The following is a 12,528-nucleotide window of genomic DNA, read 5'->3' on the forward strand; positions in this document are numbered from 1 at the left end:
TTTTGTATTTTACATGTTTTTTTTTTAGACATAAAGATTATGCTGACAAAGTTGATGATGATGAATATTATGGTGACAGAATTGAATTTTATTCTTATTAAACATTACCAAATACTGTTAAAAACAAAGTTCAATCATTTTAAATATCCCAATGCTTTTGGCAATGCACTGTGTAAGGCATATCAGTCGCAAATATAAGGGATATACAGATGCACTCTTAATAATCCTAGGGATATATTGCATAATATAATTGATTATCTGCCGCCGTTTGTTACGTGCTAGAGCAGTACGTACAGAGAACATTAGTGACTTCAAATGAGCCACTGTTGTTCGCACGAGACTGTAGACGCACTGGTAACAAACAACTCAAATCGCACAATATTAATTGAAGTTACATCAGCATGGCAATTGGCAGAAAAGCATCATCATCGACATTAAACGAAGCATAGCTCACTATTGGGGGGGGAGTTTAGATTTTTCAAGATCAAAGAAATTGGAAATTATGCAATAAACAACTTAAAATTTAATACTAGAAAGAAAAAATTAGTGAATCTTAGAATTATTTTTCTTTCAATTTTATCAGTTTCTTGAAATTTATTCCTGAACTCCTTTATCTGGCAAACTACCTTTCCTTTTTATTTTATATATTCATCGTAATCTGTCAGTGTTATTTCTCGATTTCAATTCTAAATCACATCACCCGTTTATTTTTGCAAGTGCAAGTTTCATGATTTGTTTCAAATATTTTCTTCTTTCTCGGAATAAAAGGTGTTTAATGTCACTTAATTATGACTTTTAAACTTACCAAGGTTCATTGTATTATCAATGGAGCAAGGTCACACCTTTGTCCGTTTGAGTTAATGGTCAATTAACTTGTGTATATTAAAGCTTAGAGAAAGAGTAGAAAGTAAAATGCATTGGTATGTAAATTGAGTTTATCAAGATTTCTAGTATATCAGACTTACAGAACATTCCCTTACTATATTTAAGATTATTTTATACGATTGAGCTTACTAATTCATCTCTGAGTAACGCTAAAAATTCCGAACGACTTTTAATTCCGTTTGATGTTTTTTCTGGAATAATTGCAAACAAAGCTAAGAAGCAATTTTTTTAGAACAAAGTTAAAATACAAAAACTGCTTATTAACATGCCATGCTGAGGATTTACACTAACATAAAGTTTAACGCAAATAAAATTACAATTGCTTGCAGGTTTACACATGAGTTCAAACTGATCAAATGCAGGGCACAAAATTAATAAGCCTAGCCTCGCGTAAACATCCAGGCTCTCAGCAACTTGTGCGTGCCAGTAAGCTGAATTGAAACAGCGGAAAATCTAAAGCAGGGTGAAGGCTAGCTTATGTTGCAATTGCTTTCTGAAAATCTCTGCAACTAGACGATTATTTATACATTAAACTACTTTTCATTCTAGTGGAAGCTGACGGAAGAAGAACTAGAGGATGTCAAGAACAAACTAGAGAATGTTCTCAAGGGTCATGAATGAGCGCAGACCTCTGGAACATAACCTTTAATAATATTATCGATCATCAGTGGCCAAATCACACACGGATTGTAGCCTTCGCCGACGATATTGCCTTCATAATCCAAGGATCTACATAAAGGCAACTAGAGGAAAACTGCAACAACACCCTTAATATATTCAACAGTCTTTGTCATAGAATAAAACTCCAAATATCACACATAAATCCGCACGCACTTATAATACACAAGTCAGGACAAACAATAACCAGGAATCTTACGTTGAGAATTGGAAACAATAAAATAAAATGTGTGAAGACCATTAAATACTTAGGACTAAACCATACACCAGAAATTCAATTGGGTACTTCATCTCCAGGAAAAGAAGCTAACCATCGCCAAAATCGCAAAAGCATTAAGAGTGATGAAAGGATATTCCTGGGGTCTTAATCATCACATTATGAAAATTTTATTAAAGACAGTAGTGAATAAAATAATCACCCACGGAGCTACTATCTGAGCCTGTCCCATGACAGCGAGAAAAATTCGGACTCTTAACTCAATTCAAAGACCTTTCTTGATCAATATTACCCGATTATTCTTACAACCTCCACCAAAGCACTGCAAACAATAGCCGGGGTGACCCCACGACCAATTCAAACAGAAATCGACGCACTGTCCACAATGACCCTACAACTCGAAAAAACTTCCGCGTACAACGGCGTAATTTTCAATCCACAAGACTATGAAGAAAAGCCACCGAAATATAACAGGCATCCCGTTCTGGGTCTTCACAATCTCCATTGCAATCTCGACAAGCCACCTCCATCAACTTATTTTACTGCATACACGGATGGCTCAAAGGTCGAAAATAAGGTAGGAAGTGGTGTCACCATAAAAACAAAAACAAACCTCCACTCCAAATGGCAAGGTTACCTTCGGCCGCAAAACAGCGTATATCAAGCAGAACTCATAGCCGTACTAAACAGCATTGTGCAACTTAGTGACTTAAAAACAGATACCATCCACGTAATCACCGACAGTCAGTCTTCCGCACATGCCATCAAAAAACAGCGCACAAATTCTCCAATAGCCCTGCAATTTCAAGAAATAATAAGCACAAGTAATAAAAAATTTGTCCTGTCATGGACCAGAGGGCACAACGCCTGTGAGGGCAATGAAAGGGCCTATTTTCTAGCAAAACAGGCAGCTCTAGAACAAACAGGATCTACAATTCATATGCCATGGCCTAAATCAGCACTAAAGTACAAACTAAAACAAATGGCGAATGAAAAGTGGCAACGTCATTAGGAACAAGGACCACAATGACGACGTGCATTCGAACTGCTACCCAAGGCTGATGAAAATACCACAATATCAACCTACTTCCTCACCCAGTACACCTCGGGTCACGGTTCCTTTCCCAAGTATTTTTATGATCGCAATATATCTACGTCGGATAGATGCATATGCGGGAAGACCCTAAACATTACATGTTTCAGTGTCCGCTAACGTTAACCCATCACATTCGCCATCCCACGGATACTGGATTAGAATTTAGAAGATTAATCATAAGAACCTTTAAGTTTTCCAAAACATCAATAATATTATTGATTTCCTACACCGCCAAGGACTGTACCTGTGTTATCCATAGCTTACAACCCAAAATAATCCTCTAAGTTCAGAAAATTCAACAATAAGAATATCCACTCTCATCCTCATACTGTACAGGAGTGCCTTTAGAAAATACACTAAAATATATCCATTTATTGATACAATCGTGACTTTTCTCCTACTACTCAAACTGCGAACTATGAACTACTTCATATTATGCAAAGTGTGACATACACCAATACTACGTACTCAATACTATGTACCATGAAATGAATTCATAAACTGTATGCTGGAATATGAACTATACTATAAATGAACGTATTAACTGTGAACAGTGTAATAAAAAAAAGTACCACGTACCATAATCACTCGCCCCCCCCCGCCAACAAAGCTCCACACCGAAACACAAAAGAAATATGTATATACGTCTGTTAATAACTTATTGTAATTATCCATTGTAATTATTATATTTATTCACCCAACTGCAAAGTGCCCGTGTAAAGTATATCTTAGACAATATTGTCTGCAATGCAAATTATGCACCATTAATATATAACTGTGTATTAAGAAAGCTGCTGCAATGTAAACAAATGCCCAAGCAATGGCGTTAGCGTGCCTCGTTAGGGTGCACTTCCATAGATGGTTAGAGCAGTGGGGCGATACCAGTTTTGCCCATAGCGAAATTTTGGTGCCCCCTGTATTTCTTTCTGTCTGACGGAAGAAGTAATATAAAGCCAAAGAAATAAGATAATTCTATTATTTAAAAGAAAACCTTACAGTTTCACTCAGTCAAATCTCTCTAATTTTTATATGTACTTTTTTCAAAGAAGAAAGAACAGCCGTGTTCGATTTGTTATCTTAAGATGTTTTCTTTGTTAACAAATCCATAAATTTTCTTTAAATGCAATGCATCGGAGTATGTTCTAGTAAGGCACAGAATCTTAGGAACAAGTTGGCAGTTTACTAATAACAAAGATTGCACAAGAAGCAAAAATCTTTACGTTTAACTGAAGATAGCGATTTATTATTATATCAAATTAATTCAAACTTACGTCCGCTAATTTTTAACAAATTATTTTCATGTAAAGTATTTATTTAACCAGAATTCGAGATAGCGTATTATTCCGATATAAGACTATCTTGCGATGTTGAATTTTTTATGGAATTAGATAAAAAATATATATATACCGTACTTTGGCGCATATTCTATTCCTTCGTTTAATTCTTGCTGCCATATAACAATTCTTTAAATTTTCTTAGCTTTCTTGGCGACTTCATTTTGATATTAATTACAATGAGGTTAATGAGTAGTTGCGATCAAAAAACGAGGTTATCTGCTGCACATGTAGATTTTGTTCTAAATAAATGCAGTGGATGAGCAATACTTAATTTAACATCTGCATTTTGTGCTGAAGAAATACATTTTTAATGCAAGGTTAAACCATTGTTGATATTGAGATGCTTGTTTTATGACCAAGCTTGGTTGGTTAACTAATTGTGAAAAAGAATGCAAACGCTATCTTAATTAATTGGAATTCATTGGCCGCCGAAATGTTATGATTTTGTATCTTCAGCGTAGGCCTACCGATCTTTTGACGACTTTGTCGACTTTTATTTTAAACACTGTAAATGATTTCTTCACACATTTATATATTTTTTGTATTTACTTTTTTTGTGTTTCTTCCTTTGTGTTTTATTTGATTGTATTATTGAAAATTGATGTTATTACTTACGATTTTGCCTTTTTTTTACTTACGATTTGTAAGTCTCGTGTGATACTTTGTGGTGTACGAGGATTTCTTTTTTTTTTAATAAAAAAAAAGATTTCTTATTAGAGCTTATGAGATATGCTTCCGAGGAGGTTCTTTCTATAGTACATAGAGTTGCGTTAGTGTTATACGTTGGGGAAAGGTGTGTAAAGCATATACAACCATTCCATTTGCGTAGAAATGAGTCGTGACAAGCTATTGACATTCAACGTCACAGCCTAGTAGAAAGTTAATGCTAATCTTAAAATGTTTCTTTATGAATGCTAGTTTTGAAACTTTTCTTCTTGTTCAATATATGTATCACAACACAAAGTAGCATGCCCACTTTGCGTTATGATTGATATAAAATGTAAGATGATATCTATAAATATTTATAATAAATTAATTTCCGCCATTTTGCTGCTTTGCATATTTCTGAGCTTATTAGACTGCCATCTATCACTATATAGGCATTTCAGGTTCATAGCTTTGTCTCATATACACTGCATGACTTCTTTTGTTCACAGATGCTTTGTTCATCTTCTCTAAGGTGTTTCCAACTTTTGTGATAAATTTCTCTATTCAGGTCAAAACTGAAAGATGTTGCCTTTAGCAGAATATTTGAGATGTCCAAAAAGTGCATGTCTTGGGTTCCTAATTAGATGTTGTGTTTTCTGCTACTTTTCTCTAACTCTATTGCAGTAACAAAAATATATTCTTGCAAATTTGTTTCAGTGTGAATAAATCCTTTTTTCTTACCACGTTTAGTGCTTAATTCATCTTTGAATAGACACCTTTATTGTAAATTTCTTGAACATTTTCTTGTTGTATTTAAACGAAATCATGCTGTTCAGTTTTTATGAAAATAATGAAGTAATGAATAATCCAAATTAGAATTGTAAAGTTAATCTTTGATCTTATACTATTAATGATACTTTCCATGCTTTGAGTAAGAAACAGAAAATCGTTTGGATGGAAAATATTTTCTTCCAAAATATTATCATAATCATCTTTATAATGATTTTTATAATGATTGTATGTTCCTCGTTTGTATTTTCCCCGTAATAAATTAACACTTTCTTCTTCTACATGAATATATTTATCTCCTGTATTCATAATATAAATGTGTGTTATAAAATATTTGTCTTTATTTTCAGGTGGAAACAGTGAAACTGGAATGGAACGCTAAACCTAAAGTTGGCTCCTTGGATTATGCTACTCATAAGCCAGGTGGCGGAGATAAAAAAATTATAACTCAGAAAATTGATTTTAAAAATGTTCAGTCTAAGATTGGATCTAAGGATAATATAAAGCACAAACCAGGAGGAGGAAATGTAAAGGTAGGAGTTTCACTGAGCTATAGAATCATCTTTAATTGTATTTGTATCGTTAATAAACTTGCAAGGTATTTTCTCCGCGTGCGTTCGTAGTGTAATTGGAAGCATGCCCGACTATCATCGGGAAGTTCAGTGTTCGAATCTCGGCGAGAGCTTTACATATTTTTCGGGGATACTATTTCTGATTGCAAACTTATTTTATAAAAATTTAAATAGTCCATCTATAAAATTTTCAGTTGCGAATGCTTAATGAAGGATATAATGTAGAGTCCACTTCTATTCAGTTACCATTTATTTGCTAGTGTACCTACAAATGAAGGAAAAATAAGTTTTGAAAACGCGATATTGCGTATTATAGCTCCATTATTGACAAATCAATGGAAACGGACAAAAATTATTAAGTAAAGCATAAAAATATTTTAGGAAGGGCAGAATTTGATTTTCACCTATCATTCTAGTGAAATTATTTAACAGTTTAAACAGTGGACAGTTTAAACAGTCAACAGTTTAAACAGTGGAGGAATATTCATTAATTTCTTATTCTTCTTAGTTTGATCGATGAATGTTCAACCGCACTGACAAGGAATATTATAAAGTGTTTAAGAATTCAAACAGGAACTTATAAATTATGTTTCTTAGTTTAATAAAATTCGTGGTTCAGTCCTTAAAGCATTTGCATGAAACTTAAATTTAAATTCAAATTCTCTCAATAATTTGTTCTATAAATTGGTAAAGCTGAGTTTTGCCAAATTTTACAACACACAGTTTATAGACTGAAAATGCAATTAAAAAATAAGAACATTTTATACAACTCTATAGTTGAAGGTTTACTTAAAAACGCGTATTGTATGCGTAATCTTACACCGTTACGTGACCAAAATTCTCCTCATTTACTTACATTAAAAATTAATTTGCTACACTGTACACTACAGTAGATGCAAGTATTGAATCTGTTTTAAATTCCTCCAAAATATTTTTCATTTTATTTAATAATTATTCGTAAAATAAATGGGAAAATGTACAGTAGATGCAAGTATTGAATCTGTTTTAAATTCCTCCAAAATATTTTTCATTTTATTTAATAATTATTCGTAAAATAAATGGGAAAATGTTATAAAAATAATATTTCCATGACAGTGTTCTCTATTAAGTTTCTGAATCAGTTTCTTTATACATAGGTGACTACGGAAAAATTAGATTTCAAATCAAAAGTCACATCAAAAGTAGGATCTTTGGAGAATGCAAAACATAAGCCAGGAGGAGGTAATGTCGCAATTAAATCCGAAAAACTACACTTCAAAGAAAAGGCCGCACCAAAAATACATTCAAGATCTGGATCGGAAAGGGGAAGCAGTCACGGTGGCTCAGAAACACAGGTACGATATTCAAGAATTCAAAAGGCTTTTCTGTCAATAAAATTTAGCTCAAATAGGTTTCTTTCAGTGCTATATAAAACAGTTCATAAATTTTAAGAATCTATTTTATAAGCCCCTTAAAACTTAGATTTATTTCCTTTTTTCAAATATAGGAAGTACCACGGGCATGACACTGCATTTTGGCTCTCAAAGTTTAAAAAATTAGAATTAAAAAATGTAGAAGACTATAATATCTTTAAAAGAGTTCGGATTGTGTTCTCGTTATTATTTCAGTTTATCAATGTAATCCATGTATATACGGAAGAAAATTTTAAAAATGCGAATTTTCTCCTACAGAGATTGCATTTTGTCCTCAAGTTCGAAAACACCTAACTCTGCAAATATGTTTAAATTTCTTCATATACAATACAACATAAATTCGAATTATTTTACAGAGTCATATCTGGAAAATACCCTAAATAATGTACCATAAATGTTTACGGTGTCCTTCGCTGTAAGCGCACTAATGTACGGCACATCAAATGAAAGAAGAAAAAACATTAATCATATTTTCCATAATTACCCATAGAACGAAATTTTTGCAAATTTAAATAACGTGGTAAAATATTCCGTTTTCTTATCCCCGATTTTAATTATTGCATTTATGTTCAACCAATTTTTATATATTTTGATACATAAAAATATATTATATATGTTGATTCATTCTTACTAACCTGGAATGCTCCTGGAATGATGATCAACGAAATGCGGCCTCTATGGCATTGGCCTTGAATTCTTGGCAAATTATGCATGTTTTGCGTTATCTATTGTCTTTCCCATTTGGAGAATTCATCGATATGAAAATCCTTTTAAGTGGTTAGTTTATAATGTATTTTTCCATCCATCCAGCATGCCTTCGTGATGTAATTGGAAGCACACTCGGCGCCTATTCGAGATGTCCGGGTTCGGGGCCCAGCAAGAGCACTGCACACCTTTGTTTTCTCCTATTTAAAAAAAAATTCTAGTGACTCTGCAGTGGCGCTCGAACTAAAAGGTGATGAACAATAATTCGTCACCACCAGGATTTGGCAGTTGGCTGCCTTAATTTCTAGTCGCCGTTTAAAAAGGAGAGTATATAAGGTATTTTCTCCCCCTTCCAGCATGCCTTTGTGGTGTAACGGTAGCACAATTAGCACGTATTCGATAGGTCCAGGTTCGAGTCCCGTCGAAGGCATTGCACATTTTTCACACGTCCTTCTTCAGAATAACTTAATGCCTTTACAATTTGTTGGTGAAGAAGGAAATGAGATTCTCAGCTTCCATCCTTCGGAGCTTTTCTCGATCAAATTTGAGATGAGACTAAACAAAATTATTCCACTCACTAAATGCCCAGACGTTTGGCTTGCACTCACCCCGGGATTCTTTATCAGACTTTTCATCATATCTGAACTATCGTCAGCTTAGAATTATTTGTGAAGCAGTTCCAGCTGTTCGGCATGACCGGGAATGTCACATATGAATTATACACTCGGATATGAGGAAAATCTTTAGTGATCGCATGGAATTCAACCATATGCTAAAGAGCAGACAAATGAGACTTGCTAATATTAGGAAGTTAATGATAGTGCGTCTATTCTTGTAAATGACATTTAGAGATTGTAGAGAATAATAACGCAGGAAAAAAAAATTAACCACATAGCAGTATTTATCGCATATCTTACGGGCAGTGCTTTTCTGTGAAGCGTGATTTGCCCATGCGTCATACCGACATATTCAAACCTTGCGTGTTGATTGCACATTTAATTTATTATAGCTTGTTTTTTTAACCTATCAATTGTAGAACGAAATTGCTCGGTTCATTTTCATCTTTGCCTTATTAAATATCTTATTGATTTATTATTAATGCACATACCAGAGATGTAAGTTTCTCTGAAGTATAGTTTATGTACATTATGTTTAGCGCCTATGAAAATTTATTGAGCAAAAAGGAATCTCATCGGAATTCTACACATATTTTTATTATGAAATCAGGTCTGATGACGACTTAGAGAAGGCTTTAATTTTTTTTAAACTGATAAAAATTTCCTCCACCTAGATTTTCACTTCTTGGTACCCTGTCTGTTCATATGAATTAGTATGAAAACTCTACAACTCTTCGAGAATTGTTCATGATGATAAAATATGGTAGCGCTAAAAATTATTGTTACCCTGAAGAATGAGATCACTGAAATGACTTGCGACCACATTTACGTCCCCCATATCGGAAGCTCACGTTTCATATATCATGTTCCACATTTCTCGTATCCGAAACCTATGACACTAAATAATCATGCTACACGTGCGGAAAAAAAAAAAAAAAAAAAAAAAAAAAACCTAGGATTGTTGCCAGTTTATTTTAAAATCTATCATACAAAGATAAAATATTAATCTGCATTTAGAAATTTTGTTACGTGTAATGCATAAAAAATATCAACCAATGTAAAAGTAGTTCACTGCTCATGCTAGCATGCATGAAAAAAAAAAGATAGTATTAAATAGGCAACGGTAATTGTTTATCTTATATCTTATAAATGTTATTTATTTTCTATCTATTTATTTTAATTTTCGTTATATTTCATTTTACACATATATTTTGTTTAAAAACGTAACTTCCTTGACACAAAATAATATAACTTTTTGAAGATTATTTGAAATTACTTGAACTGAGAAGTAGTTAAAGGACACCTAGTTCTTTTCTATTCAATTGGTACAAGTTAATTTTTTTCTTAAATTATCTTTCGCAGAGCCCTGTTATGCCATCATCCCCTGCACCACCAGAGGGCATGCCGCCTTTATGCGAAGACGAAAATCCTTCTAGCCAAGAGGAGGAGAAAAATCAAGGTACTCCAAACGAAACAAATCGCATGGAAGGGGAAGTAACTTGCAATGGAAGCACAGGAGACAAAGGACCTCCTCTCTCACCAGATGATTCACCCATTAGGCCACAAAAAGATGAAGATAAGGTTGAAAATAATTGTGTCTCTCCTGTGAAAGAAAACGAGACAACAAACGGAGCAGAGGGTATTCAACCGGATTGTTGATAGAATCTTAACTTGATATTCGTGCATTAACTAACTGCTTTTGTGTACTTTATTTTCATCCTTGACTATGATATTTCTGTGAAAAGCTTTCCACAGTTGTTAATCCGAATAATGAGATGCAAATATTATTCAATTATTAATATTAACGGAATGCTTCAATTCCTAAGATGTAAAACGTCATCGTCAAAGCTGTTTTACTGTTTAGCCGCTGTTCAATAAACTGCAAGAATTTTTATGATACACAAGATTTCACTGAATGCATTTTTCCAGTTTAAATGTGAGTTCATGATACGGAACAACAGCTTTTAAGGTATTGTTAGATAAAACTAAAAGAAAAATTCCCGAGTAGGGAAATCTGTTATTTATTATTATTATTGTTATTATTTTGAATTTTTGCCTTTTAAAAGTGTAATTAGCCAAAGTTGGTTTTTCATGAAAGTCACTTTTACATTTTACAGCATAAAATATACCAAATTCACGAGCATTAACTTAATATAAATAAAAAAGATTCTACTGTCATTTACGGAACAGCTTGCTCTTCTTTGTGAATTTTCTTTATTTCGAATCACACAGCTGTTGTGAAAAATTAACTGTATAATGTCTAAAATTTATGTTTGTGGAATGAAAGAAAGCTCTAAGACACTGTATTTACACATGAATATTTTCAGTTTGTTGTATATAACCCTACTATCGTTATTTTTATTTGTTAACAAAATAACGTCTTCATTTAAACAGAATAATATTCCAGCTTTTCACAACTTCAAATAGATTCCTTTAACTTTTGTAATTAATTGTAATGTTGAACGAGAATATTTAACTCAATAAAAAATATAGTATTCCTCACTTCATAATAAGGGGACATTTTAATGTTTTCTGCCTCACATAGAATACTATAACCACTGGAATGAAACATATATTGCAATAAGAAATGCAGAAATAGTACGAATAAAGTACAGCATGCATCTGAAAAACGAGAAGAGATTTCCGTGTTCAGAATTAGCACGCACCTTAAAGGTTAATAAAGCCATAAATTCGAAATAGAAATTTTAGAAATTACTGCTCTCTATTAATAATTCAAATCAGACAGATTCAAACAAAAAGCATTTAAAAAATTTGACTTAATTTAGTACAAACAAGAATGTTTAAGGCTTTAACTTCTGCAAATGCTTAAGTTAAAGTCTTCTGTAAAGTCTTAAACTAATGTTCTGATTTATAAATGCTAACGTATTCAAGTTAAAATGAAGAAGGAAAGCTTTAGTAAATTTACAGAGTCTCATTCTCTGTGGGAGCATAAAGTAACGAGCTCTAAAAGATTGTGTAAGGAATTATTCCAAGGTTCTTAATTACAACAGAAAAGTCAGAAGAAGAGTGTAAAGAACCCTTTATTCATTCGATATAATTGCACAGATAGCCTCACTTAGACTTACACAAAGCCAGCACCTCTGGCTTAACTCAAAACTCAAAAGAAACGATGAGCTTAAAATAGAAAGTAATAAAGTTAGCCTAACGGCTCACAGAATAATTTAACGCTCAGGAAGGCTCTGACTCGTAGATGTCGGAGGAAACAAGTCTAAAGGCTAGAAGCACTCAACGCCACAGCAATCTAATCGCTAGTAATTCAAAATAGCAACGTGGCCTTCAAGCAGGCATGACGGGCCCTAAAATCACGTTTTGAACTTTCTTTAAATAGCCCTTCTTTCTGCCTCATTTGAATACACGCGAGTTAGCTTATTAACATTGGGTCAGGAAAGCGTAGGTAAAAACGAGAATGAAAGGAAATTTGCATTAACTAAAAATTAACTGTCAGTAAAATTAAATAAATCTCCACAAAATGATTCGACAAAAGTAGATTCTTAATCTGTATAGCAGATTATTTCTTTTATGGGTTGAAATAAATAACAAGAAAAATGCCG

At 33.1% G+C, this 12,528-nt stretch overlaps 1 protein-coding gene across 1 annotated transcript in view; it reads left to right on the top strand.

Annotated features, from left to right (window-relative positions):
- Positions 1 to 11,134, top strand: part of LOC118195074 (uncharacterized) — a 57,129-nt gene extending 45,995 nt beyond the window's left edge. The window contains exons 6-8 of the mRNA XM_035366308.2: positions 6,001 to 6,183; positions 7,359 to 7,556; positions 10,319 to 11,134. Of these exons, the coding sequence (XP_035222199.1) occupies positions 6,001 to 6,183; positions 7,359 to 7,556; positions 10,319 to 10,615 (678 nt within the window). The 3' untranslated portion in view covers positions 10,616 to 11,134. The remainder of the gene's footprint in view (positions 1 to 6,000; positions 6,184 to 7,358; positions 7,557 to 10,318) is intronic.
- The last annotated feature ends 1,394 nt before the right edge of the window (positions 11,135 to 12,528 follow it).

The sequence above is a fragment of the Stegodyphus dumicola genome, chromosome X1 (genome assembly GCF_044657685.1).
Source record: "Stegodyphus dumicola isolate Sdum_Otavi_A_Nest chromosome X1, ASM4465768v1".
NCBI classification, from domain to species: Eukaryota; Metazoa; Arthropoda; class Arachnida; order Araneae; family Eresidae; genus Stegodyphus; species Stegodyphus dumicola.